Below are 25,525 nucleotides of genomic sequence, written 5' to 3' on the forward strand. Positions count from 1 at the left end.
CCCAAGGGACTAAGTTCATATTCCTCAGGTCAATATTCAAGACTATAAAATTTGGCTCCAAATCGGTTTTCCAGGCCTGTTACCATTCACTGGAGCAAGGATGTGCCCGCCCCTTCTTTGAGTATAGATTATACACTCCCACCCTGGTCTTAATTCACATGAGTTCTCCCTACTCCTTTCTACCTGTCCCAGGCTTACCTGCCCTTGTGGGCTGCTCTTTTGAGAAGACTTCCTATCACCCTGGGCTCCAGGGACCTCTCCTTTAATCTCCTTCATCACTGAGGTCTATGTCCTGACAGTCTCTTTATACTTTAGTGTGTATTAGCTGCATCTCCTCAGCAAGGCTGTGAGATCCTCCAAGGCAGGATTTTGGGAGTGTGGAAATACAGAAAGGTCACTTTGGAGTCAGACTTGAGATCTAAGATGATCTTGGGTACATCACTTAACCTCTCTGAGCCTCAGTATCCTTGTCTGTGAAATGGGGATAATGTACATGTCTGCCTCCCAGGCCTCCATAAAGCATGTAGCTAAGTGCCTGGCACATTGGAGGTGCTCCAGAAGGGCTTGTATGTTGACTTGTTGCCTGCTTGGTAATCCTAGGCTGTGCCTTTTTTCTATCCTTTGTATCTCTCTCCACTTTTGTCTCTCCCTTCCTTCTGATTTTCTGCGTTGCATTTGAACAGTGAGGTCTGTATCAAGTTTGAGGAGTGACCGTGAGCTGTTTTCATTTTTGCCTAGGGTAGATCTTTGGCTACTGGCTTCAGTCTTCTATCAGAGTAGGAAGTAAGGATAGAGGGGAGATTTCATGGCCATTGTGAAGGGGGTGAGAAGACATGCTAACTTAACTGAAAGGAGTTTACTAATCTTTCTCTGAAGATTTGTAAGGAAAATGGGTGTATTTAAGTCCAGTTTTACCTGGCAACAGGATGATGAATTGAATGGCCTTATAGCAGTTTTTTGTTTTTTTTTTATAAACAAACTCCCAATTCTGTTTGTTGTAGTGAATTAAACATCTGGGCCTTAATCTTTTTGATATCCTGATCTCCTCCTTCTTTTGCCTCAATCCCACCCCAGAAACCCAGATCAAATTAGATTGTGAGAAGTGACCCATAGCAAAAAAATTCTGCCATTGAAAGTTTAATGAGAAATGACAGTTTTATTACTTCCAAGTAAATACCTGTCAGGCGCAGCTCTAAATGGGAATGAATGCATTGAACTGGGTGGAAAATGAGAAGTCACCGTGGACTGAAACGGCATGATAATGTGTACTGACAATGAGTCCCACGGCGGTCTTCTCTTTTCATGTGTTTCACTCTGCATCACTCAGAGAGCCCAGCAAGACAGAACGTATTCTTTTGTTCCTCTTAAAGCAGAGCCTTATGTCCAGGAAGAGGAAGGGTCAGAAAAGACTTGATTGATTGCAAAGCTGTGTCCATTCAGTTTGCTGCGTTATCCTTAAAGTCTCCCGTGCTGGCCATCATTCCTGGGCAGGGCTGGCGAGGTGGGGGCAGCTGACAACCTGCTCTGTGTGTGTGTGTGTGTGTGTGTGTGTGTGTGTGTGTGTGTGTGTGTGTGCGCGCGCGCGCACGTATATGTGTAGAGGATGGGGGAGGTGAACTCCTTTCCGTTGTTACACTGGGCCACTTCTGTGCCTCTCGTGAGTCCCCTAGTGCCCAAAGTCTGTTCCTTTTGGTTGTTGCTGCCTGTGGTTGTGTATATCTCTGTTGTAGACAACTATTTGCTATGTATCTCTGTGTGTGTGTATGTGTGTGTATGTGATTTGAGGGTTGGGCGTGTGGCCTCTTTAGGCTTTTTTCTCCTATTTGTCCACTGGAGCAGCATTGCTGACTGCGCCTAATCAATCAATGCCTCCCTACCAGCGCCCCTAGGAGTATGCCCAGATTTTGCCCCCGCCTCACCCAGGCATGTGCTGCTCAGTGCCCAGGATACCTGATGGGCCTGTCCTGGGTTTCCTGGAGCTTCAGCGTCTCTCTTCTTGAATTGCATGTTGCTGAGGGCAGGCTCCAAGCATGCGTGGTGGACTGTGTACAGTCCTGCTCAGGCCCAGGGCTAGATGGACCCTTGCCAATGCCTTGGTGATGCCATCTTGACATGTCTGCAGAGCTGGAAAGAGCTTGGGGAACCTTGGCTCCTGTATTAGTTTCCTGTGTTAGTGTTGCTGCTGCAATAAATTATTACAAATGTAGTGGCTTAAAACAACTCGGATTTATTCTCTTACAGTTCTGGAGGTCACATGTTTAAAATGGGTTTGGCAGGGCTGCATTCCTCTGGTGGCTCTAGGAAAGAACCCGTTTTCTTGCCTTTTCTAACTTCTATAGGCTGCCCGCATTCCTTGGCTCGTGGTCCTGCACCACTCTCCCCTCTGCTCCCATGGCCACATCTCCTTCTCTGCCTCTTACCCTCCTGCCTCCCTCTTATAAGGACCCTTAATGATTACATTGTGCTCCTCTGGGTAGTCCAGGATCATCTCTTCATTTCAAGGCCCTTAATTTAATCTCAAAGTCTCTTTTACCACGTAAGGTGACATATTCACAGGGATGTGGACGTCTTTGGGGGGGCCTACCCTCAAAAGCCTACCACAGCTCCCCACACCTCAGGGAAGATCTATCTGAGTAGATGTGGTGGATCCCAAGTCAGCCTGGTCATGGTATGATTTCTGTGATTCTGGAAAGGCTTTCTAAACCCTTCTCCCTACAGATACTTCCCTGGCCTGCTACCTTCTGAAATTCTCCTCTTGGGGAATAAAGCATCTTCATCCACAGTGGGAACTCAGGCTTAGTAGAAGGCCTGAACAACATGTTTCTCCACACTAAGATGTAAATGGTTGACAGCAAACATTTCCTAACAGCAGGTTCTGATGGGAGGGAGGCACAGGTGAGGGAAGGAGGTGCCCAGTGTTGGAGAGAGCAAAGGCACTTGGAAGTATGACCATAAAGTTTTAATCAAACAGAGCAACATGGCCACGATGCAGAACAGGTAGTGCTTGGAGAAGAGAAAGAAGACCATCTCCTTGGTGACATAGATTATGTGTATGAAGATGAAGCAGTACAGGAACATGGCGAATTGGTTCTGGGGAAGCAGGAGATCCTGGAGGCCTCCCGAGAACTGTGGGGGAAAGAAGAGAGTAGAAATGGCAAAACCAGGGCTTGGGTAGTATACCAGGCAGACCCGGGCTTCGATCCTGCTCTTGTCCCTTCCTGAACGTGACCTCGGGCAGGCTGTCTTCCTCACCTAAGGTGAGGGTAATCGTGCCCACCTCACAAGATGATGATGAGGAAGAGTGAGGACGAGAATGAAAATCCCAGGCAAGGTCACGGGCACAGAGGGGCCTCATGAGTTTTCACTTCTTGAGCCTGGTCTTAGCCCTCCTGAGTCAGGCCGCCCCCTTCCTTTCTTGGTACGCTCCATGCAGCCTCTGAGCCCACATGTGGGCAGTCTCTTTCCTACTCGAGATCCCCACATCTGGACACCAGGTCTTGGGCGTGTTCTCTGGACAGTGTCCCCAGATACTCCACCTTGCTTTCTGGATGGTGGCGCAATGAGAGGGGGTCCCTTGGGCACAGATGACTGTGTCTGACTCTCTGGGCCCTAGTGCGTGTCACATAAGGTTAGGCTGTGGTCCTTCAGCCCAGGGGGTGGTCTCTCCTGCGGACAGGTAGTAAGAGACAGGTGATGGGGCCTCCGTAAACTCTTAGGGTTTGGGGTGTGGGGGAGGCAGCTTGAGCTGTCTGGCTGATTCTGCCTGTGTGTTGCTCTTTTCCAGAATCTACATAACTAAAGTCGAACAGACCCCCATTTTAACTATAGAAAGCATCAACATATAAGTAGAGTAAAAGCTGATATAGCTATTTTGATCTGTAGTTAAGAAGGCATTACCCATGGTTCATTCTTTAAAATATCTTTTCAACTCATGCCACATTTTTTGTAAGCAGGCATATGGCAGGGACTGTGATGCCCTAAATTCACTAGAAACATATTCATAGAGATATTTTTCAATACAATGACAATTATCTACCCACCCACCCACCCACCCAGAAGAAGAGAGGTGGGAGGGTTAAAAATTAAGTCAGCTCTCCAAGTACAGGCACAGGAAGTAAAACCCTTTTGTTAAAAGACTGGGGTTTTGGACATACTATTGTTGAACCAGCTACGTAAAATGTGAGAGTAACTAAATAAAACTGAGGGGGCAGGAAATGACTCCAGTGATGCCACCTCTAAAATGAATAGTAAGGAAGATGGAAGACCAGAGGAAGAAACCCAGTGTTCTGGTGGGACTGGAGGGCTGAACAGATCTTGTGTTTTTCTGCAGACCTGGTGTGGCTCTGGTTCCGTGGACTTTCTGCCACTGTTTGTGGTCTATGTGCTAATGGCTATTATTTGTGATTTTGATGACAAATTGTGCATTTGTGAAACCTTTTAGACTTTTCAAAACACTTTCAGTCGTCTATTTTTTTTTTTAAAGCAGAAGACAGAGAGCAGATAGGACTGTACACCAAGGATTTCCATCTCCTCCAGCAAGGAGAAAGATTTTCAAACTAAAAAGCAGGTATTTTGTGAGCAAGAAAAACAAAAGAGAATTGTTAAGAAGCCAGCATGTGTTCATTGAGAACAAATCATGCAAAACCAACCTAATTTTCTTAAAAAAAAAATGGACCAGTCAGTTGGGGAATTGCTATGGTGTAATATCTTAATTCTGGGAAACCATTTGACAGTGTGTCTCAGTACAGTTTTCTGGACAAGGTAGAGAAATGTGAGCTGGAGATGATGTAACTCAAGGGTGCTGATTAATGGAACATTGCTAACCTGTAGGGAGATCTTTTAGTGGTATTTACTTTAGGTCATATCCTCCTCAACAATTACAGCAATGACTTGGATAAAGCCAGGAGGCAAGTTTCTCAGAACTGAGGATGACTCAGAGCTGGGAAGCATAGCTAATACATTACATCCTGATAAAATTGAGAAATGATGAACGTAAGTTGTTGCCTTTGTGTCAAGAAGTGAATTGCGTGAGTACATAAAAATGGTAATAGCTAACACTGAGCGCTTACCTCAATGTGCCAGGCTCACTGCAAAGTGCCTCACGTGCATTCTTTCATTTAATCCTCACGACAACCCTATGAGGTAGGTATTACCTTACAGATGAGCAGACCAAGGCCCAGAGAGGATCAGTAACTTGCCCAGTGTCACACAATTTATATGTGGTGGAGCCAGGATTTTAACCCAGGACTGTCTGTGATTTTAAAGCCCAGACAGCATTCCTTTAAACAATAACATCGTTCATTATTTAGTGCTTATGAAGGCCCAGCCAGAGCGCTAAGCATTTCCCATCCCATTTAATCACAAGCAGGCTTTCTTATCCCCATTTAGATTAGGGGAGAGTGGTCCATTTCTTGCCAAAAGATGTCTAAGTTTTAGTTGACAGCAAGGCAGCGTGATCCAACAGAACACGTGCGGCCCTGATCAGGGGAGCTGGGGATGGTTCTATCAAAATCCACTAGCCAGACTGCAGTGGGAGTTCTGGGTCTAGTCCCAGGCATCCTATTTTAAGAGATGCAGAGAGGAGTAGAGAGTGGTGGAAATCCAGACATAGAGGAAGTGTTGAAGAGTTTTCCCTGAGGAGGAAAGCCATGGACAGGCAAGTGGACAAGGTGGCTTCCGGGTCCCTCCTGGGGAGGGTTGATCCTTGAAGAGTTGGATCTCAGCTTAACATGGAAGCTCTAAAGCAGTGAGCCGGCGGGCGCAAGGCGGGGAACAGCCGAGAAGCAGGTAAGGTGGGCTCCCCGTGCAGGTCAGGGATGGGCTCCCCTCACCCCTAGTTTCCCTGCACCCTTCACCTCCCAGCTGGGACCTGTCACCTACCAGGCGGGGCGTCGCCTGCTGCCGCAGCTGCTCCATCACCTCTTCGTGCTGCCGCTGCCGCTCGTTCTCCTCCTGCAGGTACCAGAGCCGCTCGAGCTCGAACTCCATGCGCATCTTCTCCAGCTCCATCTCGTCGTTTCGCTGGGGCCCTGGGGTCCCCGGCGCCGCTGCGGCTGGGGCCAGGGGCGGCTCTGCACGTTCAGGTCCATCGCCCTCCTGGCCCTTGGTGGTGGCGGGGCTGGCCTTGGAGGAGAGTGACTTAGGTGGCCCCGGGCAGCCTCTGTCCTCACAAGTTTCCATCTCCTCATGGTAGTCGTAGGACGAGTCTGGCTTGGGGGACTCTGCCTCCTGGGCCTGGGAAGGGGGAAGTGGGGGGTCTGGAGGGGTTAGCATGGGGCCGCCCACCCCCTACCCCACCACGCTCCTGCAGCCCCAGGCACAGTGCACTGGGGTGCTTGAAAGCCGTGTGAATTGTAAACATCTAGACTGAGTTCTTCCGAGAAACTTCGACGGAGTTATCAGGACCTGAGAGTTAAGGAGGAGAGGGCAAACAGACACAGAAGAATGGCGCCCTAAAGTTGCAAGTGGGGCCTTTGGGAGGGTTGAGTAGAAGTCTGTCTTCCTCGTGATCTTCAGATCACTACTGGAGGTAACTTTCCCACCTCCCACTCTACTTTGAGGCCAATTAGACATCCAGTCCTCTGGGGGCCACAGAGGGAGGAAGAAACCCAAGGTCTGCATTGAGAGAACCTCAGTATATGGGAACCAACGGTAGGGTTATGGGGAAGCCTGGTCCCATCTGCAGGAGGAGGAAAGGGCCCCACATGGAGAGCTAGATGGGGGAGACCAAAGCCAGCTTCAAGTGACCTGACAATCTTACGAAGGGCTGCCTGGTCTCCAGTTACAGCTGAGTGCCAGCCTGGGGATAGGGTGCACGTCTCCTACTCCTTTTAGCAGTTCTCTGGAATCTAACAGCTCTCAGCTCCTATCTTGTGGTGTCCCCATTATGCTCTTCCCCCCTGTGCTGGGACAGGCTGGGGCAGTGAGAAGAGGCATCCTCCTTACCAAAGAAGCCTTTGACTTCCCTTCGGACATGGGGTCATCAGGCACCATCTTGGGGAAGGTTGGGCAGCTTTCTCCTGCCCCCCGGCCTTCCATCATCTCTCCCTGTCCTCTGTTGCCATCCAGAAAACCACAATACTGCCGGTTGGGGCCAAAGGACATCTTTTGAGGCATTAACCTTTGGCCTCACAAGATTCCACAGCCTGGCCACCATCACAATGCCCTGTCCTCATAATAACCCACATTCCACCAGTTGCTAAGGCCCCTTTGGCAGAGGGTGTGATACCTTTGAGGCGCCATTATTAAGAGCTGTAGGATGGGCCTTTGCCACCCCTAGGGACTGCTGTGAAAACTAGAATCCCAGCACTTGAAATCCAGAGTTCCATCATCTGAAATCTGTTCTCTTGAGTTCCTCTTTTAAATGCAGCCTGTATTGAGATGAGTCACGATTAGCTCCACAAACCCTGTTATGGGCTGAATTATGTGCCCTCGCCCTGCACATTCATTTGTTGGAGTCCTAACCCCAAGGACCTTAGAACGTGACTTTATTTAGAGATAGGGTCTTTACAGAGGTGATTAAGTTAAAATAAGGTCATTAGGGTGGGTCCTAATCCAATATGACTGATGTCCTTAGAAGAGGAAATTTGGACACAGACATGCACAGAAGGAGATGATGTGAAGATGGGAGAAGATGGCCATCTAAAGACCAAGGAGACAGGGCTTGTATTAGTGTTCTCCAGAAAACCAATAGGAGCCCAGCCTTATAAATTCGAATAGAACTTATAAAGAACTGGCTCATGTGATTATGGGGGCCGAGAAGTGGCACGATCTGCTGTCTGCAAGTGGGAGACTCATGAAAGCTGGTGGCACGAATTCCAGTCTGAGTCTGAAGGCCTAATAACCAGGACTGCTGCTGGTATAAGTCCCAGTCCAAAGCCAGGAGAAGGCCAAGATCTCAGCTCACACAGACAGAGAAAATCAATTCAGCCTTCCTCCAGCTTTTTGCTCCATTCAGGCCCTCAAAGGATGAGATGATGCCCATTCACACTGGATACGGCAATCTGCTTTATTCAGTCCACCAATTCAAATGCTAATCTGTTCCAGAAGCATCCTCACAGACATACTCAGAAATAATGTCTAACCAGATATTTGGGCATCCCAGGGCCTAGTCAAGTTGACACAGAAAATTAATCATCATAGGCCTGGAACAGATCCTTCCCTTACAGCCTTCAGATGGAACCAACCCTGCCGACACCTTGATCTTGGACATCTAGCCTCCAGAACTGTGAGGAAATAAACTTCTGTTGTTTAAGCCACCCAGTCTATGGTGCTTTGCTATGACAGCCCTAGCAAACTAATACAACCTCAGTTATTCATTGAATGGATTGAATGGGACCAGTAAAGAGAATGGGGGCTGGGGAATATACTTTGTTGTCTTCAGTTTTGTGGAAATGACAAAAAACATTTTTGGTAGTTGGAGGCAAGGTTGCATATGGAAAGAGAAAAGGCTGCATTTGAATTCTAGCTTTGCTCCTCTCTCTAGCTGTGTGTCCAAGGGAAAGTTATTTTACCTTTCTGCTGCTCAGTGTACTCATTTGTAAATGGGGATAAAGATCTGGCCACTCCCCTGCACTGCAGCACTGGTGTGAAACTAAGATAGTCTCTTCGCATAGTATCTGCCTCTACAGGGGCTAAGTAAATGAAACCATCATCATCATTATTACAAGCGGCTTCATCACTGGAGAGAAGAAAGTGCTCAAGATCTACCTTCTTGCAAACCTTTTTGTTTTTTCTTTCTGGCCACGCCGCATGGCTTGCAGGATCTCAGTTCTTTTTTGGCGGTACGTGGGCCTCTCACTGTCGTGGCCTCTCCCGTTGTGGAGCACAGGCTCCGGCCGCGCAGGCTCAGCGGCCATGGCTCACGGGCCCAGCCGCTTCGCAGCATGTGGAATCTTCCCGGACTGGGGCATGAACCCGCACCCCCTGCAACGGCAGGCAGACTCTCAACCACTGCACCACCAGGGAAGCCCTGGATCTCAGTTCTTTGACTAGGGATTGAACCCAGGCCATGGCAGTGAAAGCCCAGAATCCCAACCACTAGACCACCAGGGAACTCCCTCTTGCAAATCTTTAACTGAACCATGGCTTTCCTCTCCCAGAATTATGATGGTGACCATGGGAACTATCTCACAGTTTTTGTGTAAGATGTTGATCCTGCCTCAAGCACTGGGAGTAGGATTGCCAGATAAATATATGTAAGGGTGCCCAGTTAAATTTAAATTTTAGACAAATAAGTTTTAGTATAAATAGGTTCTAGAAATTGCATGGGACACACTTATACTAAAAAATTCTTCATGTTTATCTGAAATTCAAATTTGACTGGGGATTCTGTATTTTTATTTGCTAAGTCTGGCGATCTTAATTAGGAGAGACCTGCCCAAGGAAACAATTATATATAACCAAATAATGAGCTGCTATTAAAAATCACCAAGTACTATAACGTATAATAAGTTGTAGGGGTAGTTGTATCAGCTGTATCTCAAACAACCATAAAATCTCAGTGGCATGTAACAGTAAGCATTTATTTAGCTCAGACGTCTAATGGTTGACTGATCTAGGCTGGGCTCATTTAGGGGGCTTGGCCAAGGCAGCTTCATTTCATGTGTCCCTCTTCCTTTTCTTGGGGACAGTGGGCTAGCCTTGGCATGCTCTTTTCACGGCAATAGAAGAAGCACAGAGGTCTTGGAATTGGCATACCACCACTTCCATCTTATGCTATTGGCTTTGGCTTTGGCCAAACTCAAAGCCAAAGGATGTGGAAATGTTCTCCATCCTTTTAGTGGGAAGAACTGTGAAGACATAGGGTAAAAAGTACGGATATGGGGCAGTATGAAGAGTTGGGGCCATAAAGCAATCTAGTATTGTAGTAACACCAACATTAGCTTACAGTTATTGGGCACTAACCACGTACCAGGTATTGGTAATTTTTCAAGGATTATTTTATGTAATTTTTCAGAGCAACCATATGAGTTTGGTACTGTGATTGTCTCTGTCTTCCTAGAAGTGGTAACTGAGTTTCAGAAAGGCTAAGTCGCCTGCCCATAGTGACACAGTTAGGATCGGGTGAAGCCAGGACTTAAGCACCAACGTCCCTGTATTAAATCCCTTCCTACTGGAAATACTGAAAGTGTTTTCTGTTTTCCTGACTGAACCCTGGCTGATACCATGGGTATTCGAGAGGAAGAGGTGACCTAAATGCCCAGAGGATTTGCTGGGGAAATCTGAGTAAGGAGGGAGCAAGGAGCTGCTCGAGGACAGCCCCTCCAGGGAGTACGCAGGGATGTGTGTGAAGGCATGTGTGTGGTCAGGCCACTCGAGATGGCTGTTCTCTTGCTCTCTGTACGTCCCCTGCTCAACCTGTCCCTGCTTCATCTGCACGCTACTCACTTGACTATCCGAACCTCTTAATCATAGAACTTAACCAGTAACTGCCTGCGTGTTTGCCCCCTGCCCCAGCTAGTGACTGTTCTAATCCTTAGTCCAGGACGGCTCCAACTGCCAGTTCATTAAAGGGAAACGTCTGCCCTTGTGATGGTGGTTAACCAAAGGGGCTGTGCGGGATGTGCCCCAGCGGCTGGTTTTCCCGGGAACTGATGAGCCAACCTGACATCAGTTCCCCCTATAAATGGTAGCCTCCCTGGCTTCAGGAGTGTAAGATCCCCTGTCCAATAAACCATTGACAGCTCTGTCGCTGTTCCCAGCCTCTTCCTTATGGCCTCCTTTGGCCGTAAGAAGGCTTGCAGGCCTGTGGCGTGCAGCCCAACAGCACGTGTATGAGCATTGTATCCGTCAGGGCCTAGTCAGGAGACAGAAACCACACAGTAATTCCAACAGGGGAGGTAGACTATAAAGAAGTATTAACTAGTGACAGGGGATTGGCTACTTAGGGGTAAAGAGAACTCTAAGTAATACAGGAGTGAATTTGGGAGAGGTGCTTCTTAGAGCCTGAAATTCAGATCTCACTGGAGAGAGTGTGGCTGGGGCCACTGAACCATGTAAAAGTTCACTGAGGTCAAGGTCAAGTGGGAAACTGTCCACTGGGTTGCCAACAAACCTCACCCAGAAGCTGCCTAGAAGTTGGTGTTAAGCTTTCCGGGAGGTCATTGGAGACCCTTAGCTGGGAAACTGGTTGGGACAAGCTGCCCCCAAGGTGCCCCTGAAACCCTCTGAAGATGAGTACCACTCAGTATGCCAGCCCAGCATGGTGAGAGTAAGAAAAAAGGGAAATGTACCAGAACCGGGAAGAGAAGCCCCTTCTGATGTCTCCCCAGCACCCTCTATTGACAGAGCTTAACATCATGGGCTGGCAATAGAAGTAATTACAGGGCTTTGCTTCGGTGTCGGGAGCTGGGCAGTTAAGGACTTACAGCTGAGAGGCAGTAAACTGATAACTGGGACAGCATGCATGCACTAGGAATTCAGTTCCCTTTCAACACACCTGCCTCAATGCCCTGGGGGAAGGTCCTGCCTTTTGAGAAATTCACCCCAAATGATATATCACAAGCCCCTTCCAGGTTCATGACCCTGAACTAGGTACTGAGGGGAAGACCAAGGATCATCATAGGCACTCTTTGTGGAGTATAGAGTCTAGCTGGAGAGAGAGAATGCTTCTTGATGTTCTCTAGGTACACCCTAGCTCACCTGCCTTCCTGACTTTTTGCTGGTGGTTTTCTCAGCCTACAAAATGCTTTCTCCTTTATCTCCACCTATGAAAGTCCCTCCAGCCTTCAAGGCCCATTCCAGTGAAACTGTATGCTTTGTGTTTCTCTGGCCGCCTTGTGTTAAATGACCTGGTGTTTGTCTCATCCTCCCCTTAGAGCAGTGGCTGGATGAGGGCAGGGCACGCTGCCTCGCTCTCAGCAGGGACCAGTAAAGGGTCAGTGTAGCCGACGGCCCTGGTCAGGCTGTGACTCCCTTCCGGCTAGTGAGTGTGACATAGGCAGGCAGACCAGAGAGTCAAGGAGCTACCCCTTCTCCTCTGTGTCCTTACACCCTCCAAGTAGGACCAGAGGCCTCACTTCCTGACCACTTTTGTTGTTTGATCCCTCTACTCCAATGTGAGTGAATTAGCAGCAGATGAAGTCCCACAAAGTTGGGTATAAATTAAAGGCTTGTAAGTTTAACTCTATTTTAAATGCTTGGAAAGCAGGGTGTTGAGTGTGAGAACCTTGCTATTTAAAGGAATTTTGTGCATCATTTCACAGAGCTGCTTTCCCCCAATCTATAATTTCTGTAAGTCCAAGGGCCGTTTATATACCGGGCTTATTAAAGCAAAGCCCCCCTGTGGTGAAGCCCGAATACAGGTGCCCTTATGCTCTACCCAGGTGGAAGCTCCTGATGGGAGGAATACTCCAACGGAGAGCTGGCGTAAGGCTAAAATTCTGGACTTCCATCATTCAGAACCGGAAGGGGGCATGGAGACCCTCTAGCCTGGGCCTCAGGGGCTCTCAGCAATAACTTCTGAATAACTCATCCAGGATTAGAGGAGGGGCCCAGCAGAGTGCAGCAGAAAATGTTCTGCCCCGAGGGTCGGGGTCCTGGGGTCCTGGGTTAAGCTCTGCCATTGGCTAAGCAAAGACCCAGGCACGTCATCGGAACCCTCCAGGGCTGCGGCTTCTGCATGTAAAACCTGGGGCCGTGAAACTTGCCCTGCTTCATGCTGGCCTGTTATCCTTGCTCCCACCGTACAACAGGTGGGCGTGGAGCCAGGTGGTACTTCTGCCCTGAGCTGGCCTTCTAGAATGTGCTGAATGAAGTATGGAAGGTCTCCCCTATGACAATGCTGAAGTCGCCCTCAAAAAAATCCTCCTTGAATGTTTCATCTGAAACTCTTTTCTCATTTCATGTAAGTTAACATAAAATCAACGTATTCCCGTAAAGAACTTTACTCTGCCTCCTTCCCTCCGCAGCTACGACAGGAGGGTGACCTTAACTCAGTGAAGCAATGTTGGCCGACACTGCCCCCTTGTGGTCCGGTTTGTCCTTATGGGGCGGCTCTCAGGCTAGGAGTTTTTCCAGAGGTTCTTGCTCCTGGTCGTTTGCAGAATTCTCAGGTCACCCCAGACACACTAAATCCATAAGGCCCCTGGGAGGGATTCCAGGCTCTAAAAATGCCTGATGGCAACCCAAATCTGCAGAACTGGCTTTGTGGAGTCCGTGTTCCAGGGAGGAGATTGAGATGGGGAGGAATACGTCATAAACAGAAATACCCATCAGCTGAGCTTAGACAGAACCACGGGAATGAGACCAGCAATGGAAGGAGCCATAAGGGGGACCTTTGGCCGTCAGGACGTCTAGTGGGAAGCAGTTGGTCCCAGCAGGCAGGAGGCATAGGAGAGCTGTGATAGAAGCATCTGGCTTTGTCCTGGGCCCTGGGGTACAACTTCCAGTCCTTGCAGGGGTGAAGGGCCAAAGGATGCAGGCCCCAAGGTGGAATGACAGGCAGCAAACTAAGACACTAGGATGGGTGAATCTGGCAGGGAATCAACTTTTGGGCTTAGGAAATCAGGTGATGGGGCGGGACCAAGCACTCAGGTCTTGGACCTGGGGTAGCAGGTGGCTCGGTTTCCAGAACTGGGGGCTAGGTGAGAGCAGGCCTGGCCCCGAGGCTGACCTGTGCCTGTAAATGCCATGTCATCCTGCAGTGACTAGAGGCCTCTGGATAGACGGAAGTCTCCAGAGGGGAGCGAAACCTGTGGGAAAGGATTAAGTGCCTCTAGCTGTGCGTGAGGGGTTGTCATTTAAGGCCTGTGTTTAGATTTTTACAGGATTCCAAGTAAGGCCTGGGCTTGGCAAATTCTGAAAGAGCTTAGCTTGTGTTTCTTCTCTGCTGGCCCCAGCAGGGCCCCGGCTCCCCTCTGACGGCTCAGGCCTTCCTGTGCACCTGCTCTGAGCCTCAGAATAACTTCCCAGCCAAGAAAACAAAGGTGCCACCAGAGCTGCCACCTGAGAGGGGTCCCATCTACTGACTCACACCGCATGGGGGTGGCTGATGGAGGCTCATGAGCCAGTCTTCGTAGGCATATTTGCACTGGAACTAGTATCAAGGCCTCCACACCCCAGTGATGGAATTTTAGGTGCAGAAGCAGAATAATGAGAGAGGTGGCTGGGAGTTTGGGGAAGGCTTCTGAGAACCCCTCACTGTGCCACAAGACGATGAACACCCCATCCGCTTAAAATCCCAGCACTTAAAAGTGAGAGCCTCCCTAAACACCCACACGTGGGCCATGGCTATGCTATCTCTGCTGGTTAAGAGGCTGCTTGCGTCGCTGGCAGGATCAAAAATGGTTTCACTCTGACAGGGACTGGGTTAGCACCTGTGTCTTGCCTGTGGTTTATAGGAGTTTTTGATGTAATTTTGCGTTCAGGTGTCACCTTAGAGCAGCTTTTCCTAGAAAGCCAGCCCTAAGGGATGCATGTGAAGATCAAGTTTCCATGACCAGATGGGAATTGGGAAGCCATCCCCCAAGTAAACCATCCCCCCTTCCCCCACTAGAAATCTCCAGTTCACATCAACATAATGTCTAGCAGTGAAGGAGCCTGTTTAATGTGCAAATTTATTTGATCTAGACTCATTTTCCCCTGTGTGCTGTGTTTCCTGCCCTTAGAACTAGTTTCCTGCAGAACTCACAGGGACCCTGCCTTAGGGACGCTGGGATCATTATTAGAGAGTGGATTGAAATGAGCTTTGACCTGCAGAAGCTGCCTGAAAGTCTCTGGCTTTGGTTTGCCTGAGTTCCCAGCGGCTTCCAGGGGCTTCCATGGCAGCGTCAAAACTACTTCCATTATCTGTCTTGGCTACTACCTTGGCTCATCCCCCCAAACATGGGATTGGAAGTGGGGTTGCCAGACTTAGCCGCTAAAAATACAAGAGGACCAGCTAAACAACGACTCATCTTTTAGTATAAGTATGTCTCATGAGGTGCGCCAACCCTATTGGGAAGATGCCTGAGAGGTGTGGGGTGCTTCTGGGAACAGGCAGACACAGGGCTCCACGGAAGAACCACACTAGGGCCTCAGCATCATGCCCCCAGGTCTCCACAGCCAGTCACTGACTAGGACCTGCAGGTGTTAGGCCCTGGGCTAGGGCTCCACGGGCGTTGCCTCATTTAAGTCCTCTCAGCAAGGATTGTTATTACCCCTATTTATATGTGAAGAAACTGTGGCTCAGAGAAGTTAAGTGGTTTGCCCATGTCACACAGCTGTTAAAGTAGCAAAGACGAGATCCAAGCCCAGTTTTCTTTTACTCCGAAGTCTGGTGTTTTACTTCCTCTTGGCCACAGCAGTTACTGTCTGTCCCACACCTGTGGACTGAACCAGTGTCTCTGCAGCCCCCCACAAGTCATCCTGAAAGAGATCCCACGACCTTTTGCCTCTCTGCCTTCTCTAGACCTTCCAAGGTTCAACACCCCGTAAGGTTCCCAGTGACCAGTGTTCTGCTAACAATGTTGCTGGCCAATACAGAGAGGGGAGGAAGTGGTGAGAGTTTTTGACTCTATGAGACTTACTTGAGCCTTCCCTGCCCTCCCTTTTGGCTGTTCACCATCAGTCAAATGTCACCTTCTCTGTTCCCCTTGGACCATTTCCCTTTCTGCCCCAGGCAGACTTCCTCTTTGGGGGCCTTATGGCACGTGGTACACACCCTCGTGGCAGTGATCACATTGCAATGCTACCATTGGCTCACCTGTTTCTGGACCTCTGGACTTCAGGTTTTTTTTTTTTAACTTAATTTTTTAAAAAATATTGATTTTATTTGGCTGCGCCGGGTCCCAGTTGCAGCAGGCAGGCTCCCTAGTTGTGGCTCGTGGGCTCATCAGTCTCAGCATGCATGTGGGATCTAGTTCCCTGACCAGGGATTGAACCCGGGCCCCCGGAATTGGGAGCACAGAGTCCCAACCACTGCACCACCAGGAAAGTCCCTTAACTTAATTTTTTAGAGAAATTTTAGGTTCATCCAAAAAGACTCCAGGCTTTTTTTTTTTTTATACTGAATTTTAAAGAGAAGTTTTAGGTTCATCCAAAAAGACTTAAGGCTTTCTTTTAGGACAGAGACTGTGTGATTCATCTGTCTCTCAGCACCTAGCAAGGCATCTGGCTCATAGCTGGGGTTCAAATGCATGGTTCTCCAGTGGTAAGTGAGGCAAGACACACTGGAAATGATTAAAAAACAACAGAGAGGGCTTCCCTGGTGGCGCAGTGGTTGAGAATCCGCCTGCCAATGCAGGGGACGCGGGTTCGTGCGCCGGTCCGGGAAGATCCCACATGCCCCGGAGCGGCTGGGCCCGTGAGCCATGACCGCTGAGCCTGCGCGTCCGGAGCCTGCGCGTCCGGAGCCTGTGCTCCGCAACAGGAGAGGCCACAACAGCAAGAGGCCCGCGTACCGCAAAAAACCCCAAAAAACAAAGAGATGTATCCTTACATGCATCTTTGCTGTTGAAAATGAAGTCGGTGACTGTTTTCTAGGCATTCAAGTGTAGTTCTTTTTCATGGCCCTGCCCTGGTTGGTTTTCAAGTTTGCCCTGGAAGCCTCAGCCCAAGGAGAATCCTCCGTCCAAGAAGCCTCTCCCTGGCAGCAGTACCGCGTTTGTCCAGAAGATGGCGGGCGAGGCCAGCAGGCAAGCGCCGCAGGGCGGCCAGAGCCAGGCCTGCACAGGTGACCCCTTTTCACAAAAGATGCGGGCACCTGAAGCCTATTTGCCAACCCTATAAATGCGCATGGGTGCTAAGAACTGGCCTTCTGGGAAGGTTCTCGGGCTGACTTCTGGGAAGAGGAGGCTTTCTGGGAGGGCGTTTTGGGGGAAATGTGGCAGCAGGTGGTGAAAGCGCTGCTCCTCAAAAACCCCCCTCTGAGTAGAGAAAACACTGTGGAAAATGAACTTCCTACAAAGCAGACACAGCCCTCAAACTCTGCGTGATTCGGAACGACATGCTTTTCGCCTCTTGAAGCTCATTTGCTTTGGAAATGGCTCCTAGCTCCGTGACCACCTCCCCAGCTGACTGGAAGCTTCTCTCGGGTCATGTTCCCCCTTTGCACGGCTCTGCAAACTCCAAACAGGTAAGGAAAGAGCTTCTGCCTTGAGCTGACTGGAGAGCGGTGACAAGCGAGCGAAATGGCAAAATGGGGAGTTTCCAGCACCATGGGAATTTGCCAAGTAGCTGTTTTGCAGGGCTGGTGAGACCTACCCACGTTTTCTCCTTAAAGCCAGCCATAATGGCTAAGGGAAGGCCAGCCAGCCCCTGACCCTGCCTAAGGGGCGCAGGTGTGACCGTGGGAAGAGGGGAAACGTCTCTCTCCTCTTGTGCTAGACCAGATTTTAAGGCTGCAGCCACCCCCGCCCCCATTTTCCTTCTGACCTAAATCTTCCCTGAAGCTGAGCTGGGCTCTGGGCCAGGGTGTCAGCTGTGGACAAAAGGGCCCTGTTTGGAAGGCCTGGCTACTGCGTTTTCCTACACAGCCTGACAAAGTGTGTCGAACTCCCCCAAGTCAATGTGATAATGCAGAATGCAGATAAGGCAGTGGCCTCCGGCCTCCCTCCCAGGAAACCATAAACACTGCCCCCTCGTGTTTTTACCACAAGGCGATGGGGCTGTTTATAGGAAGCGGGCCACTCCTCGGTGCCCGGGTCTGGCTGATCACGTGGTGTGTGCTGTGCCGGATGCTTCTGCAGGCAGGGCTTGCCCTGTTTTTTCTGGCTGACTGGGGGAGCTGACCATTACTCACGGCTTCTCCCTCCGCTACACTCCCCAAGCACGGCCCCTCCCCCCCCCCACCGCCTCTTCCTTCTTCCAGCCCCTTGGCTCCTCTGCCTCTGGTTTTGCAGGGGTCCTGGGAGAGGACTGGGCTGGAGACCCGGGCGAGTCCTGCTGAAACTACCCGCTGCTGTGCGGACTTGGCAGACGGGCCTTTCGGCTCGTTAGGTGCAGGTTCTGTTCCCGTAAGACCGGGGTAATGACATGTGCTCTGACTTGCCAGCTGTCTGTAGGCCGTGTTCACACAGACAGTGCAGATGACAAGTGGCGTGTGCAGTCAGGATGGGCGGGGCTCTCTGTGGACCTGGAAGGTGGAAGGAGGAGGGAAGGTCGAAAGGATGAGAGGGATTTCGTTCATATTATGGGGGAGGGAGTGCCAGGCTGGGGAAGTGGTGGGAACAATGGCACAATGACAGGAATCCATGGACCATTTCCTAGGAACGGTGGGGACGTCATTCAGGTTTAAAAGCTCTGTGTGTGCGTGTATGTATGTGTATACACGCCCATGCGTGTGTGCCCATCGTGGAGAGACCCAGTTACGGAGGCCCTTGAAGTCCCGGCTCATTGCTTTGGAGAACACTGCGAGTTTGTAAGGATCACATGCGAAGGAGTGTGAGGAAGATTAATGCGGCCGTTTGTGTATGAGAGGGGATTGGAGAGACCAAGGGGAGGGGCCCATCTTGGGGACCCCTGTAAGTTCCGGGCCAGAGAGGATGGTGTGGGAGGCCAAGATGGCGCCTGGAGGACAGACACAAAAGCCATTACGCAGAAAGGATCAACAGTATTTGACTGAGTTCAGGCTTCCAAGACAAGGAGGGTGGTAGGATCCTGGAAGAAACGGACAAGCCGTAGAGGAAAGCCTGCTGAGGGGAGAGTGTTCAGCTTTAAAGGTATTCCAGCTGAAGTGACTGATATCATTTGGCCAAATATAAGCAGTAACAGGTGAGAAGGATAGTGGAAGCACAGAGCTGCTGGGACTCCTCCAACAGGCTCTCCCCATACTCTGGTCTCCTGGGCCTTTCAGAACGTGCTCTCCGCCCTGCCCCTGCGTCCTGACTCGGCCTCCAGCTACCAGTCAGTTTAAGGAATGGAGAGCAAACCTTGGCCTAAGTGGAAAATCCCTGGCTGTGGCTGGGCTTCCCTTCACCAGGGGCTGCTGCTCCTCTCCCTGCAGAACCAGGATTCAGCTGTTTTTGCTGGATAGGTAGACAGCTGAGCCGCATTTGGCAGGCTCTGTTTTGGGAGTAGAGACCAGGGGTTCTGCCTAAGAAGTGGGGAGAGAAACAACAAAGGTGGTAGATCCTTTTCTGGAAGGGCAAAAGGCATCCGGAGGCATTTTATTCCTCAATTCAGACCCTTTCAGACAGCTGCTTGTATGATTGATGGAGACGTTTATTTGCTGCAGTTTTCTTGGAATCACTAATCTCTAGTAAATGCTCAGCACCCTGCGGGAAAACACTGCTAGCATTGTGAGGTGTGCATTTTAATTCTAAGGGAGTTACAGATGCAGGCAAGACATTGATTAAATATAGAACTGGCAGGAGCAGGTAGGTGTAAATGCCCACGGGAGGAGCTGGGTGGGGGAGGGGCGGCCCGGCTCTGCGGCTAACCAGCCCCTTCCTCCCTCCAGACCTCAGTTTTCTCACCTGTAAAATGAGGGTATTGGGCTGGAGGACCTCCAAGTTCCTTTTGTACCCCAACATTCTGCGATTTATTTTGCGTCATGGTCCCAGCCCGGACCTGGGTTCTGTGGGCAATGGTGGAGAAGACAAATGCACAGACTTTGCCATCCGGAGAAGGCCACCTCACAATTGGCCATTTCAAGCCTCTTGAAAGCTTTTGAATCTGTCTTGATCAGCTCAACAGAGTTCTGGTCTTGTGGGCCAGTGTCAGATTTCACATTGTTCGAAGCTTGCCTCCTACCAAAAGCCAGTTGTAAGAAGTAACTTTTACGAGAGATGGTCAAAGCCTAATTTTCAAACATTTTAAAAACCAATTAAACGCTTTTCTTCAAAGGGAATTTTATGTGGACTTGAGATAAGATGGATAAAACTCTGGCTGTGTCCGGGAGAGGGGACCGAGAGTCCCCAGGCTCCTCTGTGAACCCCCAGGCTCCATGGAGCACAGTTTGAAAGTGACCGACCTAAGGGTCAGACAGTCTAATGACAGCTACGGGGACAAGTGAGGTCCCTGGTTCCAGGTCCATGTTATACCTTTGCTTTTAGCAAAAGTGACATAAGGACCAGCAAGCACGTGAATGCCTCCTCTGTATCTGCTATGAAGCTTCCGCCGAAGACACTGTATGTCACATCATACAATGTCCTCCATGGAATGCCCTCATGTGAGAACTTTCTTTCAGCAGTTCATATGAGGAAAAACTTTCTTTCCCTAGGAACTAAAATGTCCTTCAGTTCTTTGTTCTAAAACAACCAACCAACCAGTAAGCAAACACTGTGTCTTCCCTGAGAGGAGCTTTTCCATAATAAGATGTGTATCCCTTAATGTGATCTCCTCTTTGTGCTGTGTGGTGGGTTGGCACTTGGCATCCATTTCAAGCTCCTTCTATGTGTCTTCCTGTGCCTGAGAGGCTGGAAAGCTAAAAACATCATTTCTCAGGTTCCCCTGCTCCTAGGATTCTGGATTTAAGTTAGTTTCCACTACTAGATGCACTGATACAGTATCTGGAGGTGGAAGTGAAGGGAGGTCGTCTTCATGCTGCACTGGCTCTTGCCGGTGACCAGCGTGATTCTGGGTGTGGATGTCTCTGCAGCTGTGACTTCATGTCTAGTCACTAGCTCCACGGGTGTCGGTGGGGTGGCAATGCCTCCCAGATTTTGAAACTGGAGTTTTGGCAGTGTGCTACTGATTTCAATGATTCTGTGTGTTGAGATTTTATTCTCTGCCATCCTGATTTTATGGCAGTGGTGGCAGCTCCCCTGATGGGCAAGTTAGGTGGCAGGTTCTGATTGCCATTTCTGATGGCCCAGCTTCGAGTTCTCTTCTCATGCTCTTTCCATGATCTATTCTGTAAGCACTGAATTCCCTATGTTACAGCATGTTTCCTTAATCAACAAGAATGGATTCTGTTTCCTGTACTTGAACCCTGATTAATGCTCCATGGTTACCAGGATGCTTAGATCCCAGGCTTATTGCTCCTTGTTGAAGCCCGAAAGGGTCTTTGAGCCTCAATTTCCACATCTAAACTCATGGTAGTAATAATCTCATTATGTTGTAATTCTTTCCTTGAATCTCTCACCATTGCCTCCTGCCTCCCTGCATGACTAAGAGCTGTTTGAGGTATTACAGCTTACCAAGCCCTTTCTCCTATTATGACTTGACCCTCACAACTACCACGGGAAGTCAAAGGGAGGGTTTATTATAATTATAAGACCACAAGGTGATTGCCATGAGGGAGGCATGTACACAATATGGCCGAAGAATGAATGGAATGCTCTGGGTTGCTTGGGGGAATCGGACAAGGCTTTAGCCGGATGTGGCACCCGAAGTTTGAAGAACGAGATGTCTAGAGAGAGAGGTAGGGTGAGACTTTACCAGCAGAGGGAAAAGCACGCGCAAAGGCTTGGAGGCACGCGCAGGCATGCACGTTGAGGGGAGACTGCAAGCATGAGCTCAAGACTGTCCAGGTGGGCTGTGGGAGGGTGGTGGCTGGACGGGAGGCAGTTATGTTCGGGACTGGGACTCCTGCCTGTGGGGAGTTTAGTTTTCCCCCTGTAGATGGCTGAGGGGCAGGAAGCAGCCTGAGTGATCCTGCTGAGACCGCACGGGGGAAGGGTTGGAGAGGCCAGGTTAGAAGCAGAGAGAGTGAGCAGCCTGTAGGACACACACACACCCTGGGTCTCTGGTTTGGACAGTTGGGCAAGTGGTGCTCACTGAGAAAGGGAGCTCAGGAAGAGGAGCAGGTTTGGACACATTGAGTTTCAGATTATCTGGTAACCGGATGATTTACATAGGTCTGAAGCTGAAGAAAAGGTCTGTCTGAAGGTGTAAGTTTTAGATCAATGTTTAGGTGGTGGTTGAAACCTGGAGTGGATGAGCTTGTTTAGGGAGAACGTGAAGACTGGGGAGGAGGGGGGATTGAGAATGGAGTGGGAGGACCGTCACTGCTTAAAGGAAGAGAAACCTGTAAACAGGGAAGAGTGGAGAGAGATGTAGAAGGAAAATGAAAGGAGGAGAGGAGTTTAAGGGGGGATGCACTGGTCTACAGTGTCAGAATTGCAGGGATACCCACAGAGGCAAGGCCTGGAAAGTTTCCTTTGGATCACCAGTGACCTTGGTAATTCAACTCACTTTCAACAAACATATACTGAATGCCTACTATATGCCAGGTACTGTTCTTAGAACTTGGGATATATCAGTAAATAATTCCATTCTAGTGAGGGGAGACAGCTGATAAAGAGTGAACGTTAGCAAATAAGTGTATTTATAGCATGCCTGCGTGTGGCAAGTGCTATAGATAAAAAAGTCAAACATATTAAGAGGAAAATCAGGAACGCTGGGTAGGGGTTGTGATTTTTAATACGGTGGTCAGAGATTTACATGTGAGCAAAGACTTGAAAATGGTGAGAACTCGACCATCTGGGGAAAAGCATTTCAGGCAAAAGGTATAGCCAGCGACAGGGCCTCAAGGTGGAATCTGCCTGGAATAGCAAGGCAGCCAGCATGGCTCGAGGCGAGTGGGTGAGGAGAAAATAGGAGATACGTCAGGGAGGTAAGGGGTAGAGTGGAGGCAAACCTTCTAGGGCCTGGCCGACCATTAGAAGGACTTTGACTTTGGGTAGCAACAGAATGTTTTGAGCCAAGGAATGATATGGTATAACTTATGCTTTAAAAATGCAGATTAGGGGCTTCCCTGGTGGCGCAGTGGTTGAGAGTCTGCCTGCCGATGCAGGGGACACGGGTTCGTGCCCTGGTCCGGGAGGATCCCACACGCCGCGGAGCAGCTGGGCCCGTGAGCCATGACCGCTGAGCCTGCGTGTCCGGAGCCTGTGCTCCGCAACGGGAGGGGCCCCAACAGTGAGAGGCCCGCGTACCGGTTAAGGTGGAACTTTTAGATGCACTTTATAATAATTAAAAGTTTAGGGGCTTCCCTTCTGGTGCAGTGGTTGAGGGTCCGCCTGCCGATGCAGGGGACATGGGTTCGTGCCCCGGTCCGGGAAGATCCCACGTGCCGCGAAGCGTCTGGGCCCGTGAGCCATGGCCGCTGAGCCTGCGCGTCCGGAGCCTGTGCTCCGCAACGGGAGAGGCTGCGGCGGTGAGAGGCCCGCGTACCGCAAAAAAAAAAAAAAAAAAAAAAAAAAAAAAAAAATGCAGATTATTCTGGCTACTGCATTGATGATAGACTGTAGGAGGGGAGGGTAGTAGCAGGGAGACCTCCTAGTGGAGTAATCCAGGCGAGAGGTGGTGATATCTTGAGTCAGGATGGTGGCACTGGAGGTGGTCAGAAGTGTCAAATTCTGGATCTATTTTGAAGGTACAGACAACAGAATTCCTGATGAATTGGGCTACAGGGCATGAGAGAAAGGATTGTTCTGAATTTCTTAGCATGAGCAACTGGAAGGAAGGCATTACCCTCAACTGAGCTGGTAAGGATTGTGGGTGAAGAAGGTTTGGGTTCGGAGATGAACAGTTTATTTCTGGACATGTTCAGTGTGAGCTGTCCGTGAGACACCTGAGTGTAGATGTTGACTAGGCATTTTCAGAGGCCTGGGAGGGGTGGATGCCAGATTGTCCATGTTGGGGAGTGGATGGGAGGTGAGGAAGTGCAGACTGTCCTATAAGCTTGGCTGTGGAAGGAAGGTGTACTGTGTGGTGAAAGTGAGAGGGAAGGGATGGATTGAAGGAGATTTTTTTTTTTTTTTTCCGGTACGCGGGCCTCTCACTGCTGTGGCCTCTCCCGTTGCGGAGCACAGGCTCTGGACGCGTAGGCTCAGCGGCCATGGCTCACGGGCCCAGCCGCTCCGCGGCATGTGGGATCTCTCTGGACCGGGTCACGAACCCGTGTCCCCTGCACCGGCAGGCGGACTCTCAACCACTGCGCCACCAGGGAAGCCCCGAAGGAGATTTTTTTTTTTTTTTTTTAAAGAAGAGGCATGAGCTTGTTTACAGGAAGAAGTAAAGAATCCAGTAGGAATTCCTAGGCTGACAATTACAGAAGAGAAATTGTTCCTGATGGAGCCAAGTCCTTGAGGAAGTCAGTGATAATGGATACATCTGAACATCCGGAATGTCTTGTCTTCTGCGGAAGGGTAACGCTGAGGGCGGACCTAGAGAGATTGCTACGTAGTGGTCATGGAGGGGCAGAAGGTTGAGAGAGTTTAATTGATATTTCTGTAAGATAAGAATTAGGGTCAACTAAGAGAGAAGGGAGCTGAGTTGGGAACTTGAGGAAAAACACGAATGTTAGAAACCTGAGGGGAGTGGGAGAAGTCCGGGAGTTTCTGAGAGTGGTGAGGGTACAGCTGATGCTGTGAATTTGTGGGGCGCCATTCTTCATTGTAGTGAGATGTTCTCCGGCAGTCCTAAAAGTAGCCCTAGTGCAGAAGGTGGATATTTAGATTAACCCAGGTTTAGGAGTTTACGGGGTGGATGTGATAGAAAGGCAAGCGGATGATGATAGCACTGGGGTGAGAGGACAGTGGAAGTGAAACCATGTAGATGGGGAATGAAGTGAAGTCAGGAGATGCTGACAGACTTGGAGAACCAGGTAGAGTCAGGAGCTCAGAGGTCAGGATGAGGTCAGAGAGTAGGTATAGTGGGAAGACCTGAGTGACAGCCGGAGAAATCAAAGATTATGATCTGAGAGTGGAATGTTAAGGTTAAGACTGTAAAGATGAAGTGGTTTTGGGTGGTTGTAATATAGGAGGTGGGACCAAGGGGATGGGCAGCCCAATATGGAAAGGAGTAAAGGTCACTGGAGCTGAGAGTGTTAATGACCTGGGGACTGGGAAGCTAGATATTGTTTACATGGATTCAAAATTCCCCTGAGATGATGCTGGGAATTGGAGTGAAAAGGAAATCAGTGGGTCTGGGTGATAAACTCCTCAGTCTAAGTTGGGGAGAATGTAGGCAGCTCCTAAAGAATCATAATGGGGAGTTGGGAACAATGTGATGGTTGGCTTAGCCACCAGGGAGGGAGGGAGATTTTCTTCCTAAAAGCTGAAGAGGAATGGCCTGGTAAATTCATTCTTCTTTCTGAGATTCCTCTGCCTAATTTTAGCAGCTTGTACTTCATTTCACCTCCTTCTACTGCTGACCATTTCCAGTCTCTTTCTTTTACAATAGTGTTAGGTCCTTGAGGGCAGGTATAATATATTCTCATATTGGAGGTACTTAATAAATGTTAATTTAAAAATGGAAAATCGACCAGATTGTGACTGGTGTTGGGTACGTTACTTGAAACAAATGCACGAGTGCTTTATTTTGCCTCCATCAGTGTGTTGTTTCAACACGAGCACCCCAGCCCCTAAACTCAAGGTCAGGATGGCTAGCCTCACATGGAAGATGCAAGAGATAGGAGATTCTCGTATGTGTCACCTCCTGAGACCTTGTGTCTGGAAGTGTCTTTGAAACGTGAGTGGTGCTTGGGCTCCTGGTGACCTGACAACTGATGGGGAAACACAAGGACCTGGAAAAGATGCCAAGCCCTGAAGTGGCTCCTGGAAACCGAAGACTCTACCAGAAGATCAGTTGTACAATGAACAGCAAACTGTACTCAAAGGCAAATATTTAATTTGAGGTGGGGCTTTATTTTCCT

General features: G+C 49.5%; 2 protein-coding genes across 3 annotated transcripts in view; one reads left to right on the forward strand and one right to left on the reverse strand.

Annotated features, from left to right (window-relative positions):
- TMEM247 (transmembrane protein 247) overlaps positions 1 to 7,064 on the reverse strand; it is a 54,036-nt gene extending 46,972 nt beyond the window's left edge. The window contains 4 exon segments of the mRNA XM_060168960.1: positions 2,938 to 3,126; positions 5,881 to 6,234; positions 6,946 to 7,044; positions 7,047 to 7,064. Of these exon segments, the coding sequence (XP_060024943.1) occupies positions 2,938 to 3,126; positions 5,881 to 6,234; positions 6,946 to 7,044; positions 7,047 to 7,064 (660 nt within the window).
- Positions 1 to 25,525, forward strand: part of ATP6V1E2 (ATPase H+ transporting V1 subunit E2) — a 438,965-nt gene that overhangs the window by 46,563 nt on the left and 366,877 nt on the right. The window lies entirely within an intron of this gene.

This window comes from Lagenorhynchus albirostris, chromosome 13, assembly GCF_949774975.1.
Source record: "Lagenorhynchus albirostris chromosome 13, mLagAlb1.1, whole genome shotgun sequence".
Classification (NCBI taxonomy): Eukaryota; Metazoa; Chordata; class Mammalia; order Artiodactyla; family Delphinidae; genus Lagenorhynchus; species Lagenorhynchus albirostris.